This window comes from Pleurodeles waltl, chromosome 9 (assembly GCF_031143425.1).
Source record: "Pleurodeles waltl isolate 20211129_DDA chromosome 9, aPleWal1.hap1.20221129, whole genome shotgun sequence".
Lineage (NCBI taxonomy): Eukaryota > Metazoa > Chordata > Amphibia > Caudata > Salamandridae > Pleurodeles > Pleurodeles waltl.
In genome coordinates this window covers 505,343,282-505,366,598 of record NC_090448.1, presented here as the reverse complement: position 1 = coordinate 505,366,598, position 23,317 = coordinate 505,343,282, and the positions used below count along the sequence as shown (strand labels likewise).

The following is a 23,317-nucleotide window of genomic DNA, read 5'->3' as shown; positions in this document are numbered from 1 at the left end:
CCTCATGCATTGTTGAAGTGGTAGCTGCTGATCTGAAAGGAGTAGGAAGGTCATATTTAGTATGATAAGAAGGGCAATACAAAATCCTGCTAGCTGGTGAAGTTGGATTTAATATTACTATTTTAGAAATGCCACTTTTAGAAAGTGAGCATTTCTTTGCGCTTAAATCTTTCTGTGCCTTACAATCCACGTCTGGCTAGGTTTAGTTGACAGCTCCTTGTGCATTCACTCAGACACACCCCAAACACAGGGTACTCAGCCTCACTTGCATACATCTGCATTTTGAAAGGGTCTTCCTGGGCTGGGAGGGTGGAGGGCCTGCTCTCACACAAAGGACTGCCACACACCCTACTGGGACCCTGGCAGACAGGATTGAACAGAAAGGGGAACTGGTTCACTTCTAGGCCACTCTTTGAAGTCTCCCCCACTTCAAAGGCACATTTTAGTATAAAACAGGGCCTCTGCCCTACCACCTCAGACCTGCATCCTGCCAAGAAGAACTGCCTGGCTGCCCAAATAACTCACCTGACTGCTTTCTACAGAGGATTGCTGCCTTGCTGTTGCCCTGCTGCCTTGCTGAACTCTTGCCTTGCTGCAGAGGTGCTCTCCAAGGGCTTGGATAGAGCTTGCCTTCTGTTCCCTGAAGTCTCAGGACCAAAAAGACTTATTTCTTTGAACTGGACTCCTTGTGCGGAAAAAATGCGACGCACTGCTTGCTCCGTGGTGAAAAATTCACTGCACGCCGACCCGGGACGACGTCGCTCGACTTTGCAAGGAAAAGATCAATGCAGCGCCTGCGGTGCGACCGGAACTTCGACGCACGGCCTGCCTGGACAACGCCGCCCGACTTCCAGAGAGCAAATCGACGCAACGCCTGCCATGATGGAGAAAATTCCACGCACAGCCAACCGGAACGACGCGCAGCCGGACAACTAGCCCAGGATTCCACGCACAGACCCCGGGGCCGCCTGAAAACCCCTCGACCCACAGAGGAAACTGTCCACGTGCCGGAAATCGACGCAACGTCTTCCCCGTGTGAAAAAAAACTACGCAAGTCCATGTGTGAAGGGGTGAAACCGACGCCCATTTCTAAGCCCCCCTCAACGACACAATGGAGTATGGAGGTGTTGGAATGGGGTAGAGCTGAGAGTGCCGCACTCAGAAGAGAAGAGAGTAGAGAAGTGAGAAGACACCCTATGGCTTTAGATTGGGATGAGATACTGGATGCTTTTAAGACAGCATATGAGGTGGAGGGGGACTAATGGTAACTATAGATATAGCCCTATTACGACATTTTGTTTAATAAGAATCTAGCAACCACTAATCAAAATATGTTAATAATGGAAATGAGACCTTGAGATGGCATCTTTGGGCTCAGATGCCCGATATGATACCCTCCGCATCAGTCCTAAATAATAATCATATGATTCACGTTAAATGGCTGAACCCTGACATGTCACTGCTATGCTTCTCCAATGAGAATAGGATGTCAAGTTGAAAAGACGGGAGAGGGGAGTGTTAATTGTTATATGTTAAGAAATAGTAAATAGAACACAGCTTTCGCCCGGTGAACTATGCGAAAACAAGCATATCCTAGATATACTAATACTGACTAAGAATGGACATGAATATGAACTCAGGGTATAGGACTGCATAACTGAGTCATACAATGTAATGATGTTTCGCCGTGATGATTGCAATGTATATTATATAATATGATAACCACTGTATTGAAATATGCCATGAGTATATAATTAACCTATGGAGAAAATAATAAAAATGTGTTTAGAAAAAAAAAAAAAAAATGAGGTGTACATTGTGCAGGCTCAGGTGCAGGACTGGGCCCTGTTGCTGCGACAATATGTCCTCCCTGAATGGCAGCTGGATCATAGGACAAACTCTCATGGCCAGAAGTTCAAGGTACCACATGCTCCTCTCCCTGAGTACTCATGGCAGGAGAGAGGGACAGAATAGCATACAGAAGCCCCGACCCGTATGGGGATACCCTGAGCATTCAGATACTTCTAGAGGCACAGGGCCTCCTGGCCTTCGGTGCCAAGCATATTGCTTGCAGTTTTAGCAGATTGATGTGGAGGCAAGTTTCCATCAGAGACCAGAGTATCCAGACGTCCACCTCTCCCAGACGACCTCTAAAAACCTCAGCAACTATGCATCTGTCATGACCATCAGGTCTGGGTAAAGTAGGAAGAGGGGGCTGCCACCGGTCCAAGTACGATCAAGTAGCCACCAATGCACGTCTTTTGCAGGCTCATTGCACACCTGAATGAACTCTGACAGATCCCCATGTCCCTGATCCCACGGAGATCTCAGATCCCACTGCAGAGTCCGCATGTGCCACAAGTAAGGTGCAGAAGGCAAAGAGGCCCAGAAGTCTTAGAGCCGCTCCCACAGAGATTATAGGTTAAGGGTTGAAACATCAGGATCATAGCCTGAATGTCTTAAACTCGTTAAGGTGAAGGGACAGCTTGAAAAAGCACCAAATACAGGATAGCTCGAATCAAAGGGAGTTGTTGTGTAGAACTCAGGTGTGACTTCGGCACCCTGATGGAAAGATCCACTGATGTTAGTAGACTGGCCTTTGTCTACAACTGCTTGAGGTGATTCCCACCCTCAGTAACCAGTTGTGGAGGTATGGGAAGACTGGTATTCCTATCCTCTGCAGATATGCTGTGACCACCACCATCTTAACACCTGATGTGCGCTGGTATGGCCAAAGGGAGTACAGAGTGCGTGTGACACTATAGGATGGGGATGTGAACATATGTGTCCTGCAAGTGTAGCACTTTCACAGTCTCCTGTAGCTTGAGCAGACAGAACTTGGGTCATTGTAAGCACTTTGAATCAATCAATCACAATATTTATAGAGGGCACTACGTACCCGTTAGGGTTTCAAGGCGCTGAGAGGGGGGGGGGTGGGGGGCTGCTGCTACTGGTCGAAGAGCCAGGTCTTGAGGAGTCTTCTGAAGGTGAGAAGGTCCTGGGTCTGTCGCAGGGCGGTCGGGAGGGCGTTCCAGGTCTTGGCAGCGAGATAGGAGAAGGATCTGCTGCCGGAGGTCTTGCGTTGGAAGCGGGGAACGATGGCGAGGTTGGCGGAGCGGAGTTGGCGGGAGGGGACGTAGAAGTTGAGTCTGTAGTTCAGGTAGGCTGGTCCAGCGTTGTGGAGTGCCTTGTGAGCGTGGGTGAGGAGCTTGAAGGTGATCCTCTTGTCCACGGGGGGCCAGTGGAGGTCCTTCAGGTGGTGGGAGATGTGGCATCGGCGGGGTACGCCGAGGATCAGTCGGGCGGAGGCGTTTTGGATGCGTTGGAGGCGTTGGATGTCTTTAGCTGGGATGCCTGTGTAGAGTGCGTTGCCGTAGTCCAGTCTACTGCTGACGAGGGCCTGGGTCACCGTTTTTCTGGTTTCCGTCGGGATCCATTTGTAGATTCTACGTAGCATGCGGAGGGTGTTGTAGCAGGAGGAGGAAACTGCGTTGACCTGCTTGGACATGGTGAGGGCGGAGTCGAGGACGAAGCCCAGGTTGCGTGCATGGTTGGTTGGTGTTGGAGGAGGTCTCAGTGCGGTGGACCACCAGGAGTCGTCCCAAGCCGAGGGGGTGCGTCCGAGGATGAGGACCTCCGTCTTGTCGGAGTTCAATTTCAGGCGGCTATTTCTCATCCATTCGGCGATGGACTTCATTCCTTCATGGAGGTTGGCTTTGGCGGTGTGTGGGTCTTTGGTGAGGGAGAGGATGAGCTCGGTGTCGTCGGCGTAGGAGAGAATGTTGAGGTTGTGCTGACGGGCCAGTTGTGCGAGAGGGGCCCTGTAGACGTTGAACAGCGTCGGGCTTAGGGAGGAGCCTTGGGGTACGCCGCAGATGATGTTGGTGGCTTCGGAGCGGAAGGGAGGGAGTCGGACTCTCTGGGTTCTGCCGGAGAGGAAGGAGGAGATCCAGTTGAGGACTTTTTCTTGTATTCCGGCTTCGTGGAGGCGTGTTAGTAGGGTGTGGTGGCAGACCGTGTCGAAGGCTGCGGAGAGGACCAGGAGGATGAGGGCTGATGTTTCGCCATTGTCCATGTGCTGTCTGATGTCGTCTGTGGCGGCGAGGAGGGCAGTTTCGGTGCTGTGGTTGCGTCTGAAACCGGACTGGGAGGGGTCCAGGATGGAGTAGTCCTCGAGGTGGTGGGTGAGTTGACGATCTTCTCGATGACCTTCGCCGGGAAGGGGAGGAGGGAGATCGGGCGGAAGTTTTTGAGGTCGTTGGGGTTTGCCTTGGGTTTCTTGAGGAGGGCGTGGATTTCGGCGTGCTTCCAGCTTTCAGGGAAGGTTGCAGTTTCGAAGGATAAGTTGATGATCTTTCAAAGTTGGGGGGCGATGGTAGAGTCGGCTTTGTTGTAGACGTGGTGGGGGCATGGGTCTGAGGGGGATCCTGAGTGGATGGAGTTCATGATCTTGCAGGTTTCAGAGTCGTCTACGTGGGTCCAGGCGGTCAGGCGGTTGGTGTAGGTGGAGCTGTCGGAGGTGGGGTCTGGCGGAGGCGTGGTGTTGAGGCTGTCGTGGATGTCGGCGATCTTCTGATAGAAGAAGGTGGACAGGGCGTCGCAGAGTTCTTGGGAGGGTGGGATGTCGTTGGCGTTGGATAGCTCTTTTACGATGCAGAAGAGTTCCTTGCTGTCGTGTGCGTTGTTGTTCAGGCGTTCTGTGAAGTGGGAGCGTTTGGCGAGTCGGATTAGCTGGTGGTGCTTCCGGGTGGCTTCCTTGTGGGCTGTCAGGCTGTCTGGTGTGCGCTCGAGGAGACATTTCTTCTTTAGTTTCTGGCAGGTGCGTTTGGAGGTGATGAGTTCGTACGTGAACCAGGCGGCTTTTTTCTTTCCTTGGTTGTCGGTGGGCTTTTTGAGAGGTGAAAGGGTGTCCTTCTGCAGAATGAATTTCAGAGGACAAAGATCTGGGGTAGGGCAGAGACCGCCTCTGTTTTTTTATCACCAGAAAGTAACAGAAGTAGCAATCAGTCCCGGTTTCTGACATTGGCACTCTCTCTATTACTTCATTGGCTAAGAGAGCTAGAACCTCACCACAGAGTACAGACAAGTGGTCCTCCGTAAGGTGCTGCGATATAGGCAGCACCCACTGATGTGATGCTCCACCATCCAGGAAGGCAGATGGCTACCTACCTCCCACTAGGCAATCGTGGGACAAGGAACAATTAGTGTGGCTTTGCGACAGCTGCCAGGGTAGGAGTTAGGCAGTGCATTGCCCTCGGGGGCCTGAACGCTGTATTGCCCTAGAAAGCACTGGGAGGCCTGTTGCTGCTGAGGTATATATCGCCATTGCCTTACTGGAAATCCCTACTGAAGCCACAAAAGTGGTGCTGTTGTGAGGAGGGGGGTACTGATGAGGAGAGTGACTTGGGCCTAGAGAGCCGTTGGTGGCCTTGCTCGTTACATTTTTTAAAGGACAAGTCAGTTTTTGCCCCAAGTTGACCAGAGCTGTCAAAGACCATATTCATAAGAGACTGTTGGACCCCTGAGGAACACCCTTTGGTGCGAATCCCGCATGGTGTCGCAGCACAAAGCTGGTTGCAACTGAACTACCCAGGTAGTCAGTAGTGTCCAGGCCTGAACGTACTGCATACTTTCTCGCAACTCGACCATTAGAAATAGGATGCTGTAAATTTGGGCTAATGTCTTCTGGGATGGCTAAGATGTCTGCAAATTTAAGTTCTTCAGGGTGGGGTACTGATGGAGGAAATCCGGGTCCCTGGATTAGGCCTTTGTTGTCTTGCCTCATGACTATTCACTAGGGGGAGGCTGGCACAGAATTATCCCTGTTTTGTCTAAGTGCCCCCATAATAAGGGCTTCATTAATAGGATCCATTTCCTGGCGTCAGTAATGTTCGTACCGGCACCAAGGCTGGATCTGGCTAGTGCTCAAGAAAAGGGCAGACCTTGGGAATAGCTCAACTCGTGCAGTTGATGTTAGAAATGAATCCACAGACGTGGCTCAGACAGGCAGCACCCTCAGGCCCTTGGGGGCCCAAAGGCACTCCAGTGCGAACCTGTGGGGTACCAGAGATTTTCTCTGAAGCCTCTCGGAGCTGATGGAGTTCATACGCTGTTGCAGTATGCTTAAGTGGGAGCAGAGGCGGGTACACTGCTGGAGTCTGTTCCACAGAACGTCTCCGCAGCCTAGGGGTACTTCGGGTATCACACAACTCAGTAGTGCAAGTGGCAGGACGAAGGAGACCTGCATTTGTTATTCTAATGTATTTTGTGAAATCTCTTCAACTTATCTGAACTGCTTGAATGATTTTGAACGTTTGTGCGAGAGGCCTCGGGCACAAGAGCACCCTGTGCTCTCAACCATAACTGCTTCTTCTGATAGACTTCAGCAACGGATAAGTCTTTGCGGTTCATTATCATGCAGCAGGAAAACAAATCTATGTCATGTGATGTGCTGAGGAACCATGAGCAGACGTGAGTGTTCATCACCATCTCTCAGTGACAGTCATGACACAGAATGTACCTGGCTCCCAGGGCAGAAGAAATACGTATTCCAGCTTTTGACTGACAGACACACACACACACACCTCTACATACCAAGGACCCGCTTACATTAACCACCACCGTCTAGAAGACTGTGCTTCACCTCTCTATCACTTGCCCACGATCCACACATTCACCAAAGCATAAGTGGAGGACCTGCCTACTCCCAAATAACAGCAAAAACCTGGACAAGCCTTCCCACGCATCTCTGGACCATCATCTCTCATCCAGAATGCCATATAGCACTTAAGACCTGGCTATTCGAATGAGCTGCTGAGACCTGCAAGCGCCAGGATACCCTCGAGGGCAATTAGCCACACTTTACAAATCCTGTTTGATATGATTGACTGATCCAAACTTCAGAAATGTCTTCACCTCTACCACTAGCTGTTTGTAGACTGAATGGCAGAGAGCAGCAAAGGATTTGAGAGGGGAGAGCAGAATGAACCCATAACCCATCACTCAGGTAGCCAAAGTACCTTAAATCAAGCTGAGACAAAATCTTTTCTCTCTTTGGAGTGAGATGCACCAGCATCAGCGTCACGTTCACACGTGAGAGGAAGCAGCATCACAGAACCATATTGCCACATGTTCTAATACAACCAGAGGCGCAGGCCAAGCTGCTCATTCAGACACTGAACAGTGCCTTGATCTTAAGGAAAAGTAAATGTTGACAGGTACCGTCCGTCTACAAGCATTGCAGAAAGTTCCAAAGCTTTGTGTAATCTTGAGTCCCCAAGGTACTTTCGAATTATATTTTAGATGGCCAGGAGTATACAGACCACTCAAAGTTCTTGAGGGTCCAACATGGCGCATCTATTCCAAAAAGTGTTTGACACACTCCTGGCCCCAGTTTGGAACGTGCCCTATTGCATTACCTTCCAGGTAGGCTGTGAGTAGTTGGAGCAAAATACTGATATTCCCATTGGCACCTCTCTGCAGCAGAAGATACTTTACTAACAGATGGCCTTTGTATCGTTGATGGTAAAACCTACGACATGTAGAAAAATTATCGGAATCTGAATGAGTTTGCAGCACTGCTGATGGGTGGCACTTTTGATCAGCCTGTCATCCAGGTAGAAGACATGAACACCTGGTCTGCGTAAACTAGCCGCTACCACTGCGAGACACTTCACACATGGTGAAATTGCGACTCTGAAAGGGAGCACTTTGCCAGGGTTTGGTTGTGGCGGCAGCTTCTTTAAGGGAGCACCTTTACCTCTACCTTTCAAGGTGTTTCCTCTGTAGGATCCCCAGAAGTAGCCTATGGTGGGCAGGACTGCTAGTGCTGTAGAAGTTGGTAGGACCTGGAAGCATCAGGGGAGGTGGTCTTTGAGCCTTCACCTTAGGGACAATAGCAGAAAGGAGTCCGTTTCATCACAGGAGTAGGCCCTGAAGGAGAGGCCCTGGAGGGGCTGCAGTCGACCCGAACCCCACTCGAATGAAGTATCGAATGTGGACCTGAGAGAGAGAAAGAAAGGGAGGCATGATTGATTCCTACCAATGGATGGAAGGGACCTGTGTTGACTAAAGAACACAGTGACAGTGTGGAACAGGAGCAAAGGAGGCATGTACGAACACAGTGGCAGAAAGACAACAATGGAGCCTATCACCATACGCATTACTAGCAAGAGGAGGAGCCACAATACCTTGTGACTCTAAATACTTTTTCGAAAAAAATAACTTGCACACATCCAGGCCGAACACTTGATGGCAGGAGTATGCACAACGTAAATAAAAGAACAAAAAGATGTCCTGTGTATACATTTCACATGGTCCTCCCATTAGGCTATGGAGGAAAAAGGGTAACTAAAGATCCTGCTTTGTTTAAGTCTTTTTCCCCACAGGAAGCAAACACAATGAAAGGAGGTCTCAAAAAGGGGTGAGAAACTGAATTTCATCACACACAAAAAAAAGTAATCTTGATGGTGCCGAATTCTGAGAAACAGTTCTAAGTGAATCGTGTTGCCTGCTACTTCTTAGCCCGTTAAAAATATGGACATTGCTAACTGGTTCAAGCAGTGGTCATTTCAAGCATGCATGATTAAACTTGTGTGTAACTTATGTGTGGTAAATGTCTTTACTTGGAGGTGTCAACATTCAGACAGACAGCCTAAGCATAGCAAAGGTTTATGTTATTTGAGTGTGAGGTCAAGTGACCTTAGGGCTCTAGGACTGGAACAGTTTAAGAGAACATTTTGTTTTACAACCACAAACTTTAACAATAGATTGTAGAATAAATTACATCAAAAAGTGTGCCTTTGAAAGAACAGTTAATATCAGCACCGGAAATACCATGAGGAAGTCTGCACTCCTAACACCAAATATCGAACACCAGTTATTTACAGATAATTTTATAACGTGAGAGCGTATCAAGATTCGCAGATATATTTTTACATACTGAAGTGGTTTTCCACTCCAAACATAATAGAGTACAAGGTATCCACATGTACCAACACCCGGGGCACTTTAAAGGGTTATGATCTACTGTGTATTATTCCACCAGATTAAAAAGATAAACATGATTATGTATAGTACTTCAGGCTAGAAGAGTGATTTATTTTTTTGCAACAGGATTCAGCAGCCCCACCTTATTAATCAATGTGTTCATAATAATTTGTTTACCACCACAAACACGTTGTAGGACCACCAAAGCTAAAAGGGGGCTGAGTAAAGCACAAAGAAACAGCGAAAGCAGGTGAGAAAACACAAGAGGCAAGTAAGAAAATCTTCATTGTGTCTTTATTTGGATGTCCCCACAGTCCAGTGCCTTCCTTGCTCATGCAAAAGAGGGCATTTACAATTAATCTGGGGCATCAGATCTCAAAATGGCCATCAGAAACACAAAAAAATAAATAAATAAATCAAAAATGACATTTGGAATCTAATCTGTTTAAGACCAATCTCACTTTTCAAATGTATTTTTGCTTGCTCGAAGAGGATATGTTTGCAGTGTTTTAGTTCAGCGCATCATACATTTTGGACCCAGACACTCCATTTTATATATGCAACGTTTTCATGTCAAAAGTGTTTCATGTAATCCTGTTCAGATTCTGTGCCCTACAGCATTTTATATTAAGATAGTAATGGAGAACAGATTTTCCAGAGAGGAAACCAAAATGTAACGTTTGCTGCCTTCTCCTTCTTAGACAAAGAAATGCATCGAAATCAGAATACCTGAAAAGCTACGCAAATATTAAGCACAAAAACACAATGCTCAAAATGAAAAAAAATAAACTTAGTTATGAAATAACATGTTATGCATTGGTTAAGATTTAGATTGTTAAAATTGTACACACACACGGTTTTTGATTACATTTTATTTACAGCAAGTGTTCAAAAAAAGGTGATCATACTGAAGTCTTGATGTCCGTTTGTGAAACAAAGCAATGCTACCTGGAGGGCCCTCTTCATTCACAACCGTTTTCAGAAATACGTAACAAAATACATTTCTTCTGAAACAGAGGTTTTTTATTGTGTATGCAGCTCCTTAAAATACATTCTACTTCATCACAAATTATGGTTTCTTCTTATTGGATAAATGGATTCCTTCAAAAAATGAAAGAGAACCACATAAAACAGTCTGTCCATATTTGGAGTCTCCATTATGTTAGCTTACTACCGCTAATGTTTGTGTTTTGTCCTTCACTCTATCTAAAGCAACAGTTTGCAGATCTTTCACTCGAAAACAAACAATTCCTGTGGAGACCAAGAAAATGTACCTTTGTCCTTGCAGATAAAATGGATTTCAAGATCCAAAATATTTATACATAGCGAAATTTAGCAGGTGCGGTACTTATGTTTCATCCATACAAATGAAGCCGGTGCAACTACAATCTTCATTATTTCCTGATAAAAAGATGTTGCCTACACCAGTTAAATCCTTAAAGTCACACAACCAAGCAGGAGATTATTTTTTCATAAATCTAAACATAGGCTATCTGGCGGGATTAAACATATTGTCTTCAAAGTGCTTCATAAAGAGATGAAGAAAAAGAGGAAATACTCTTCTTTCATGTGTGCTGGACAGTTAAACAAGGACGCGCACAATCTATTCAGAGTTGACAATGGCAGGTTTATCGCTTTAATATTTTGTTAATCCAGAACGTGGCTACTTTGAAAATTTCCATTGTGTTCTCACAAACAATGGCTCACACATCTGCAACATGTGAACAAGAGGGCAAAACAAATAAATTTCCAGATTCTGGAAATAATGACACTCACCAACACAGCAGTAAAATGTGGTGAGATCTTTGGGGCTGCCATTCAACAAGGCAACCTAGTCACCAAAGCAACCACACCCCTCTATAGGCTTTACTTGTGTGTTTGCACATTGCTGATCACAGCAGTTACCTGTTGTTACTAGCTGGAGATTTGTAAATACCCAATAACCATGGACATGTGAATTAATATTCCTACCAAACACTATTAACCAGTGAAATAAAAACCAATGTCTCCTGCAAGCAACTGAAGTTCGGTAGCAGCACAAGTATCCAAGAACTGCAAAATTTTACAGAACACAAACAGGACATTAAGATCCGTGTCCTTAGCAAGTACAGATTTTGGTTTTACTTGCTAATGTTTTTGTCCACTGGTCAGTATGAAGTACTCTAGTTGAAACGAGTGCTGAGTGGAGGCACAAACTTGCATTGGCAGCAACACTGGGCTACATAATATTTAGAACACAATTGCTGAAATTTAAAATGTGGTTTGAATTACTTTATAGTAATTATGCTTTAAAACCAATTAAATAAAAGTCCTTAAAAGTCTGTGCCAAGTTCCCTCGAGGCTGGACCAGTTATTTTAAAAAAGTTTTTACATTGATCTCAATATAGCTGACTTGTATGTTATGATGCATAAGACTTATTTCTGCAATTTTTCTCAAATGTACAATTGGAAGATTTACAAAGTTGTGTATTTTACAGTATCAATAAAGGCAAACCAAGTGTACAATGTGACTTGATCATCCAAAATCAGTTATAAGGTTAGGTGACGCAAACAGGGTTAACAAGGAATGGCAAACGGAGTTTTTTTTTTATCTTGATCAGCGAAGGGCAAACTTGAATGTAAGAAAAATATACAGGCTATATGTATTCTGATTTATACATTATTTCTAGAAATGCTAACAGCTTTGCTAAAGTACATGTTCATTTCAGCAAATAAACGAACATGATACTTAACAAGTAATGAGGGGCTGATTGTATAGGATGAATAATTCACAATAAAATTATCATCCTGGAAAAAATACCCTGAAATACGTACGCAGTGATACAGAATAAAATAATACAACTGCAATAGCAAAATATATATTGTACACTGTTCTATTACCATTTTACCTACCATGTAACCATAATTCCACTTAAAAAAAAGCATGAACAACAATACTGGTCACTGACAATGCAGCCCTCGAGGTTTTGCTTTAACGATTTGGTCACAATGCACCTTTGATATAAAAGCATTTTAAAATTTCTTATTAATACTCAGGACAATAGGAGTTTTCCAGAGTGTCTTTCAGTAGCACTTGTAGAACCACCTCCGGTAACAAATACAGTAGTTAAGAATGAGCATCCAGTTCAGAATGCAGAAGTATGTTATCCACCATTCTCTACAGCACCAAATGTTGGGCTGACTTGCTGCTGTGCACAAGAACTCAAAACGTCAGGAGAAAACACTGGAGTATGTTTTTTAGAGGTGGATACATCCTCTTTTGCTGGAATACTTAATCAATACATATTAGAAAATAAGGCAACAACTCCAAACAGACTAAACTGTTTGCTCAACTCTTTCCCCAAGCAGGTTCGGTTCCTAGGAGACCCGCTTGTACTGTTTTTCATTTTTCTTCATTATTTTGCAATGGTCCAATAAAACATAAAGAATGCTGTAGATAAAGTATTGCAATCACTAAAACAGCTCAAAATCTTCTAATGATGTACAAATATAATGAATACTGGCTAGATGCTGAAACTCATTTTTCAGCTTCTGAAACCGAGCAGATACAGTAACCTGCTATTCATTCTCTCACTTCATTATTTCATTTGCCAACGTTTAAAATTGATGAAGCACCAGTCCCTTGGACAGTACCTGAAACAAACTCACCCCGCTAGGAAAGACGTTTCAGGGCGACTGCTCTGCAGGGACATTTAAATCTTGAAGATGTGCAAAAGTAAAAGTGTGACATTTTAAAAGTTATCCAGAGAAGGAGGATGTTACACAAACTCGTACAGAAATGTCTTTTTGTTGTACTATAAATAGATTTTTAGCAGTTCAGCAGACAAGCTAAATGCAATAGGATTGTTCACATTTGATAACTGTTTCTCTGCCAATGACAAATAAGGAGCTCCTGGTGTGAAATCCGTGACAAAGATTTGTCCGTAACTGGATCTTGAAGATTGATTTTAAGGTAGGGTTAAATAATGATAATGGTTCTAAAGTTCTGCGGAGTCCTTCTACTGCCCAAACTTTGGATAAGTCTGTATTTCTTTTCCTTTTCTTAGAGACAGATATATACAGTGTTGCAGTAATAATGAAACAAATGTGAAATCTACTGTAAAGTTGCACAATACAGATAACTGTTGCTCCATCTTCTACTACATAAATGTGTGACTCCACGGGATAATAATGCAGCCAATTTTTTTTGTTAAGTTGGAATTATACCATCACTTCTAAGACCTCGCTTCAACTCCAGATCCTCTAATTTTTTCCATAGTTCTTCACGTTCCTTCTCTTTTTTCTTCTCCCTGCAAATTTATTATAAAAAAAAAAAAAGAATTAACAAGTAAAATAAATTATAAAATCTATATGAAAGATCTATTCTTGAAAATACAGAGCACGCTACTAACTTACACATGCCTAATTCAAGGCAGGTATTTGACAACTGATTTATTTGTGCCGCTTCAATGAACTTCTCCACAAAACACATTTTGATAGCAATAAACAAACCATGTAATGCAAAAAGGCTAATGTGGAGTAGTAAAACAAACTGGATCTACAAACATGTGCCTTATAATACAATTCACCAAAAATGTACTCCTACATTTAGTATTTCTTTACACACATCAATTTTCAACGCATTTACATCAAACTTGCATAGCATATAGTTGAACACTGGATTAAGATAGGTTAATCTGAATCGGATGATTTACTATACAATTTCTTTAATTAATGTACTTCAATTATATTTTTATGCTTTTTCATGTTTAACATGTTAAAATACCAAACAACATCCAAAGGGTGTGGTGCTGTGGAAAGAAAAAAGTGTGAATAAGGCAAACGTTGATGTTTTTTTAATTTGAGTAAAACTCAAACCACAGAAATGCCAAATTGTGGCAAATATTTTCCATGGGTGATGGCTTTTGAAGGAACAGTTTTAGGTTTAAATAGAAGATCTCAAACCTCGTTGCATTTACCAGATTCAAAATGATCATAGTGTCTCACTATTCAGTTTGTGTATTAAATTGCTAAAAATGTGTGCAGCATTTTATCGGTTTAGAGGATACAACATAGGTAAAATAACTACAATTTGGCCATGTTTCTCTCATTGGCCTTACCAAGAAACACATTGTTTTGAAGAGCAAAAGTCACATTTGATGCATGCCCTTATAAACTGGCATATCAGTGTATTAAAAAAAAGATACTGTAATATCCTAGGTATAGTAACAGGTGCTTTTAAAAAGAAAAAATATACACTTAAAAACACAATGGAGATAACATTGAGAGAGTGTAAGAGAAAGCCTGAAACACAGCGTGATGTTTTTGTTTTTTCCTGATAGCAGACACTTATGGAAGAAAAAGTTCTAACCTATTTAATCATAAAACAAGTTCAATAGCAGAAGAAAGAGTGCAAATTATATATCCCACGTGTGAGTGATATATGCTTTGAAAGCATAACTTGTGCACATGTAAATTATGAGTAGGCATGGAAACATGGCCATACAAAGGGAAGTGTCAAGAAAATGGAATTCGCTCTTAGGTCCAATCCAAAAGGGCCTGAATAAGGGACTGCAGCTGGGGCAATATGATGGAACGCACGTGGTTTCAATTCTTAATATTATGCATAAGAGGGAATTTGACCACACTGAAAAAGTAAATGTCAGTATTTGCACCTTGCTTTTGGCAATATGCAAGTTCGTTGCCTCAGGTGTTGAAGTAAGACTTTTAGCCAAAATTAACATTTTTTATAGCTTTGTACTCAACTCTATGAACATCTTAGGCCAGGCATTATTTACATACACTAAAAAAGGAATCCATGATAATGCAAAATATCACACATATTTTGCACACTATGCAAAGAAGTATAAGTTAATTAGTAGACATGCTCAACTTACACACTGGTGGAAGCATAACTTACTCAGTGTGTATGTTCCTTAATATTGTCTGAACGTTTGTGATCTAGTGACTGACTGAAAATAAATCTGGGGGCTTCTGGACAGACCAATAACAGTGCTCTCCTTTCAAAGATTACTCCTTCAGACTTCATGTAGATTTTTTAATTTAATTTTTAGAACAAGCTCCTCATACGCATTTTGGGAAGAAAATATATGGATAGAGGTCCTGAAGAAGGTGGTCAACAATTACGTATTCCATCGAAACGTGCTTTGACAGATGTCAGAGTTTGCTGGCTAAGAAACAACTATGGAAGTTAAACCCATGCTGGGCTGAAAAGAAAATCCTGGGGACGTGAGAGATATTGTTTCACCTATGTATGGGTATGTGTATTTGGGAAGAATAAGAGACTGTAGAAGTGAGTGGGGTTTGTAGTGATAAAAATGTGTTTTGGGATGAACAAATTATTATGAACTGTGACAGAACAGAACTGTGTTAATTATATTTTCATTGTAAATTGGGGTAACGCTTAGTAGTACTCGATGTACTCCTTCAGACTGTACAGTAAGTATAGTACTGATGCTGCTCCTTTATTCCCTTTTTGCATTGTTTCAGACTAACAATGAGAAAGACATGCTGAGAAATGACTGTAACCCAATATTTATTGCATGAGCAAAGAATACATGAAAAGCTCATTTTACACAAATCGCATGTACTAAGTTCATTTGTTATCACTACTTTGGCTCTCTAAGAGTCAGATGTTAGAAATGTCAATTCAGGAACTCCAGTTCCAAGAGTATTTTGAACGATTAAAACATGAGCGCAACACAGTGCTTTTCAGAAATCAATACTTGGTCCGGATTAAGAGGTCCCAGAAAGGTGGTGGATGGAATTTATCATGTGTGATAAAAAGTATCCCTTACATATTTCCCACTGGCAATGGTGCTTTCTATCTGCATGTCTCTATATTCAACAGGCCTTTTTTCCATTTAAAGTTTGGCAGAGTTAACCTAGAAAATATAAAGGAGGGAAGCCGCAGGGATGCAGACATTATCATACCCATTAATTATAAGGCTCCGTGAAAGCCACACCACTTGTAATTGCAATTCAAGTACAAACAGGCATTTATGCAGGTATGATAAAATAACAAGCTATCAAGACCTTGTTGTTTGGTTTCAGAACACAGGCAATCAAAGTATTTAATACTGGGTTCATAATACTGGGTTCACTGGCCAGGTACTGAAGAGTATAGTCAAATTACAGACAGATATTATGAACCTTCCCAGTATGAATTAGCATACTCGTATTTTTTAAGAAGTGGATAACACTATCTGAAATAAATGTTGGAACAAGCGTGATACAATAAGTAAAGTTTATTGCTAAATGTTAGTTAAAACTATAACAGTACAATGAAAAGGAGAACACATTCAAGCACTTTAGAAGTTACATTCCAAGTTGAAAAGACTCCATTGCATAAGTTAAAGACACCCAATGCACAGTATCATAACTGAGTATCCATCCAAGAAATCTGAACACACAGTACTACCACACTTTATTGACGAACGTAGAGTTCTAGGGTCAGCGCTGTTATGAAATCTTTCAAAGTCAAAGGCGCACAACCCAGCAAGCACTAAGTAGTGTCACACTTTTAAGGCAGATTCAGAAAACATAAGATGTAGCTGGATACCTCATTGTTCTTTTATTGTGTTTTCAGAAGAAATAAGCAGAGGGTCACTGGATGCCATGTCGGGGGATGGGACCGGGACCCACCCCCTCCTAAACCTGAAAAAACAGCAAAAGAACAATAAGGAATCCAGGCAGCACTAGATTTTCCTACACAGACTGAAATTCCACTGTGGCAGACAATCTCATCCCATGAACAGCCATCCATTAATCTCTGCATACTGAAGTATGGAGACACACTGAGGTTACCGGATTTTTAAGAGTAAATGAAGTTTAGAGAATAATCTGACTAAAGAAGTGGCTAAGAAGGCTGGGGTTGCCATGACCAATCAGAGTGCTAGCTCTAATCACTGCTGTATGCCTGCATTCTAGGACAATGAGCACATGAAAAAGAAAAACAGAGCAGGCAGGAACAACTGGTCTGTTTGCCTGTGTATGGTAACATTAAGAGGAAGGTGCTTGGAAGCATTGTAGCCCAAAGGCTGCTGGGTGCTAAAAGCTGATAACTGACCTACTCACTATTTTGTGCCCTCGGCCCAGCCCCCTAATTGCAGGATGGGCAATTAACAATGGTTCACACCATCTGTGGAGGGTAGAGATAGCCTACCCAGAGGGCATTAACCACAGTTAATCCTGTAAGCAGTGAACAATAGGGCATAATTAGCAGTTTGTGAAAACCGCAGTAGACCTTTATTGCTTGTGCAGTGTTCAGTATGGGAGCAACTACACACGCATACAACAAAAACAAGTGAGACAAGCCATCTGTTGTCTGAACAAACCACTGGAGAACAACAGGACAAGAAACAATGTTTCTACAAATCAATATAAATACAAACAAGGGAATAACTGGATGTTGCCATAGTTTGATGACAACAACTCAACTGAAAAATCTCTAAAACAGGACTAACTAAAAGGTGAGTATATTGAACACTTCCACAAAAGAATTTAGAGTTTGGCAGGGTGTGTGCTCTCTCACAATGGTGACACAGTACCCTGTCCATCAAGCTCACTGTCTGCTCTCCCGATATAGGGCTGTGTGGACCTTAATTAAGTAAGTCTACAACACAGCCTACTCTGGCTGCATCACAAACATACTCATCAGACTGAGTACATGAGCATCGAAAGTCAGCCATACAATGATCTGCTCAATTTCAAGTAGACAGGTGGATGGCTTATTTTGTTTTTGCTGTCCGTCACCGCCAGGATAACTTGGCGATAATGGCCACTAAATATTTTTATAAAAAACAGGACTCCCACATCATGGAAGAACACTCTGATGGGGTAGGAGACATTTGTTTGACTTTTTTCTATTTTGGGAGTTTGTTTTTGAAAAAAGTAAAACTTTGACAGATGGTTGTCCTGCTTCGCGGAGCGTCCATTAACATTTTACGACATTTACATCAAACCACAGAATTTTCCATACGTTATCCAGCAACAATGGTTTTGACCCATCATTTCAATCCTTAACAGTCTCCTTTGGAATGGTGGTACCCCCCGTATTGCCCTTGGTAAGTGTTTCAAATCTACTTACTGCGGCGGCGTCACTGCGCTGGATACTAAATTGTATTATTTGACATTGCATCTCCTGATCATTAATTATTGGTGGTACGGTGTTACAGGGTGACCATGATTATGCATCCAAAAAATGGCCAATGGCGGGGACACACCACTTATTTCATACTTACATAGCAGGAGCAATTGCAGGGGTCTTCCTCCGTCAAACAGAGTTGTCTTAACTCAATGGAGGCACTCCTTCCGACAAATGAGGAAGTATGGGAGACTGACACAGTGGACACTGCAGCGGCATGGCCATTGGCTGCTGCAGGTGGCCCCATTGGAGGTAATCAGAAGATGGGATCTGATTGGCATATCCGCTCTGGGTGACGTCATGAGTGGGATGGTTCTCAAATCATTTCGGATCCTGCAGGCAGAATATTAACTCCACCGCAGTCCGTTTCATCGCTATCTATAGTTTCGCCATGCCCTAACTCCATAAATTAAGGTTTTACATAACCTCCTCAAATTTAATCAATTAGAGGGCAAACTCCTCATAGGAGATCTAGGCGACTGCAAGATAGCAAGAGTTTAGCAAATGCTCATTTGCAACCGCCCGAACACGGCTCTCTTAACGGGCATGGGAGGCTGATATGGGGGGGCTTTCAAGAATGAGGACAGGCCCGAGGCTCTGGGCGGCCATTGTGGCCCGGCTAAGGCTGATTCAGATGAAATATCTTCAAAGGGTATATTTCACTTTTCATTTGCTGTGGCAGATGTGGGTGACTGCCTCCACTGCTTCATCGTGAGGTGGAGGAGTGCACCTTTCTGCACACGGTAGGGGGCTGGTCTGCCTGGATCACTTCTGGCCCTCACGGCCTGATTTAGAGCTTGGTGGATGGGATACTCTGTCAAAACATGATATAATGCAATTGTACTACAGTAGGCGGGACATCGCCCATGTTTGTTATGAAGGATCCAGTCCATCAAACTCTTAAATAAGCCTTTAGTAATTTTAATCTGAAATCCATTCTAAATTGTCTAATACACAAGGTGACAGGATCTGTTGACAATGAAATGATTATATACTGCGAGCCTTCGGATGGCCAGATTAAAATACCTATCAAGATGAGACAATGACAAGGATCAGAATATTCTGCACTGCAACTGATCCTGGTTGGACCGGCTTCAACTTTCTCAAACCACCAGCTATGTAAAGAACTAAATGAGAGCATCAGCTAACCTCGCCCCCTCCACCACCTATCCCACAATGCTTGTCAGACTTATGTGAAATTATTTTTCACTAAAAAAGGTCTAGTCATTCTGTCACCTATTTATATCTTTCCCACACATTCCTTGACATAAATGTAGGGAATGTCTACATTTACTCCCGTTGCCATTTATATGAAAGGTTTATATCTAGTTTTGACTATTTCACCCTTACTTTTTGGTGTTTTTTTTTTCTTTTTTTAACTTTTTGGAGGATATTCAGCAATAAGTTCCAATTAACATTCAACTTCATTGGTTTGGATTTTCCATGCCTTATCTGTATTGCAGTTAAAGTTGATGTACCCCTTCAGGCTCAACTAGTCTCTAAGAGGAACCCTGAATACTTACCTCACAAAAACAATACAAAGATATGTTTTCTTTTGCCTCTACAGAGTTCCACTTGCCCAGGATTCTGTGGGAGGTTGGCCTTAATCATAAACAAAATTGACCACCCCCTTTTGATTGGCCTGGTATAACACTTGCTAATTACTCTGGTAACCAGATGTTAATGGAATTAATTTCTTAATAGCAGCCCAAGGCTGAGACGCTCTGGTTTCAGATATTTAGTCACTCTTATGTGTAAGAGATAAGGCCACTTTACACATCCACAGATCAAACCAAGGCTCTGCCATGTCTCCAAACAACTGATTACTTTTAAAAGAGCACAATACTCTCAATCCATCAGGAGTGGAGTCAATGGGCCCTAGCTTGTACCCAGTGTCTTCTCTATCATGCTTCTCCTTTGCTCCATGGAGTTCAATATATTATCTTTTATAGGCTTTTTTTGTTATTTTTGTTTATCAGGTAGTAACATCAAAAATATTCCAATACTGACATTAACTTATCTTTGATTTTCTTAAAGGTATTCACAGCATTACATTGTTATCTTTTTTCAAACTTCATATCTTGGTTGTGAATATATATATATATATATCTTACCCAGTGTACACCTGTTCGTGGCATGTTCTGCTGCAGATTCACATGCTGTGCATTACTTCTGCTATCTAGTGTTGGGCTCAGAGTGTTACAAGTTGTTTTTCTTCAAAGAAGTGCTTTCGAGTCACGAGATCGAGTGACTCCTCCTCTTCGGTTCCATTGCGCAGGGGCATCGACTCCATTGTTAGATTGTTTTCCCGCAAAGGGTAAGGTAGGAGTGATAGATTATATAGGTAAAAAACACATATGTACAAATGTTTTTAATGTAAACGACTACAGGCAGCGGAACATGCCACGAACAGATGTACACTGGGTAAATGACATTTTCCATTCGGTGGCATGTGTAGCTGCAGATACACATGCTGTGCATAGACTACAAAGCAGTTTGTCCTCCCAAAAAAATAGCGATGGTCAGCCTGTAGGAGTTGAAGTTGTTTGAAATAATGTTCTAAGTACAGCTTGACCTACTGTGGCTTGTTGTCTTGATAAAACATCTACACAGTAGTGTTTAGTGAATGTATGTGGTGTTGACCAAGTAGCTGCTTTACATATTTCAGGCATTGGTATATTGCCTAAAAAAGCCATTGTTACACCTTTTTTCCTTGTAGAATGTGCTTTAGGAGTAACTAAGAGTTGTCTTTTGCTTTAACGTAGCATGTTTGGATGCATCTTACAATCCATCTTGCTAAACCTTGTTTTGATATGGGGTTGCCTGTATGAGGTTTCTGGAAGGCCACAAACAGTTGCTTAGTTTTTCTGAATGGTTTCGTTCTGTCTATATAGTACATTAAAGCTCTTTTGACATCTAACGTATGTAGAGCTCTTTCTGCCACAGAATCTGGCTGTGGAAAGAAGACTGGTAGTTCCACTGTTTGATTTATATGAAATGGTGATACCATTTTTGGAAGAAATTTGGGGTTTGTTCTTAGTACAACTTTAATCTTGTGTACTTGAAAGAACGGTTCTTCAATAGTAAAGGCTTGAATTTCACTTACTCTTCTTAAAGACGTAATTGCTACTAGGAAGGCAACCTTCCATGTTAGAAATTGCATTTGACAGGAGTGCATGGGCTCAGATGGTGGGCCCATGAGTTGGGTAAGCACGATGTTTAAATTCCAAGAGGGGACTGGAGGTGTCCTGGGTGGAATGATGCATTTTAACCCTTCCATGACAGCTTTAATTACAGGAACTCTAAACAAGGAGCTGTGTTGTATGTTCTGTAAATACGCTGAAATTGCAGTAAGATAAATTTTTATGGAAGAAAATGCTAAATTAGATTTTTGCAAATGAAGTAAATAGCATACAAGGTATTGTATTGATACTTTAAGAGGGTCAATATGTTTAGATTGACAGTAATATACAAATCTTTTTCATTTGTTTGCATAACACTGTCTAGTCATGGGTTTTCTTGCTTGTTTAATAACTTCCATACATTCGGATAGGAGTTGTAAATATCCAAATTCTATGACCTCAGGAGCCAAATTGCTAGATTGAGTGTTTTGGGATTCGGGTGCCTGATTTGACCTTTGTTTTGTGTCAACAGATCTGGGCAGTCTGGGAGTTTGGAGTGCGGTACTACTGACAGGTCTAACAATGTTGTGTACCATGGTTGACGTGCCCATGTTGGAGCTATGAGTATCGTGTTGTGTGAAGTTTGACATAACTTGTTGACTAGAAACAGAATGAGTGGGAGGTGGGGAAAAGCATAAGCAAATATCCCTGACCAATTTATCCATAGAGCATTGCCCTTGGATAGGGGATGTGGGTGTCTGGATGCGAAGTTTTGGCATTGTGCGTTTTCGCTTGTGTTCCCCATTGTTGAAAGTATTTTTGAAGTACTTGAGAATGAATCTCCCATTCGTGTGTTTTTTGGTGATTTCTGCTGAGGATATCGGTCAATTGATTGTGTATCCCTGGAATGTATCGTGCTAACAGGTGAATTTGGTAGCGTATTGCCCATTTCAAAATTTTCTGGGCTAGAAGGGAGAGTTGGGATGAATGTGTCCCTCCCTGTTTAGGTAATAAATGGTTGTCATGTTGTCTGCTATGATAAGAACATTCTTCTGTGTGAGAAGAGGTTGAAAAGCTTTGAGTGCTAGGAAAACAGCTAATAACACCAAGTGATTTATGTGTAGCTATTTGTGTTTGGCATCCCGTTGTCCTTGAATTTTGTGATTGCTTAGATGTGTTCCCCAACCAATCATTGATGCATCTGTTGTAATTAGGGTCTGAGGCACAGGGTCTTGAAATCGCCGCCCTTTGCTTAGATTTGTGAAATTCTACCACTGAAGGGACATGCATGTTTGGAGGTCTATCAACACTAGATCTTGAAGTTGACTGTGTGCCTGTGACCATTGTTGTGCAAGGCACTGTTGTAAGGGCTGCATGTTTAGTCTTGCGTGTGGAACAATTGCAATGCATGATGCCATCATCCCTAAAATCTTCATGACAAATCTGACAGTGTACCTTTGATTTGTTTGTATTTTTGTCACTATATTTTGGAATGCTTGTATTCTTTGCGTATTTGGACATGCTAGCGCCTTTTGAGTACTTAGTATTGCACCCAAATACTGTTGTATTTGTGCTGGTTGTAGATGTGACTTTTGGTAGTTTATTGAGAATCCTGGTGTGTGCAAGGTTTGTATTACGTAATCCGTATGGTTTCGGCACTGCGTATGACTGTTTGATTTTATTAGCCAATCGTCTAGATATGGAAAGATACATATATGTTGTCTTCTTAGGTAGGCTGCCACTACTGCTAGGCACTTTGTGAATACCCTTGGAGCTGTTATTCCAAAGGGTAACACTCTGAACTGATAGTGCTTTCCTTGAATGACAAACCTGAGATATTTTCTGTGCGCAGGATGGATAGGTATATGAAAATACGCATCTTTGAGGTCTAATGTTGCCATGAAATCGTGTTTTTGGAGTAGTGGGATAACATCCGGTAGAGTTACCATGTGAAAATGTTCTGACAGGATGTAAAGATTGAGGGTCCTGAGATCTCATATTGGTCTGAGGGTGCCGTCTTTTTTGAGAATTAGGAAATATAGTGAGTAAACTCCTGTCCCTA

The 23,317-nt window shown here is 42.4% G+C and overlaps 1 protein-coding gene across 5 annotated transcripts in view; it reads right to left on the bottom strand.

The window, feature by feature from the left end:
- Nucleotides 1-9,264: 9,264 nt before the first annotated feature.
- Nucleotides 9,265-23,317, bottom strand: part of PPP2R5E (protein phosphatase 2 regulatory subunit B'epsilon) — a 350,454-nt gene continuing 336,401 nt past the window's right edge. For 4 of the 5 annotated variants that reach the window (XM_069207369.1, XM_069207365.1, XM_069207368.1 and 1 more), the window contains exon 14: nucleotides 9,265-13,277. In XM_069207369.1, the coding sequence (XP_069063470.1) occupies nucleotides 13,178-13,277 (100 nt within the window). In that variant the 3' untranslated portion in view covers nucleotides 9,265-13,177. Of the gene's footprint in view, nucleotides 13,278-16,549; nucleotides 16,645-23,317 lie in introns of all 5 variants that reach the window. The other variant, XM_069207367.1, reaches the window with a different exon arrangement.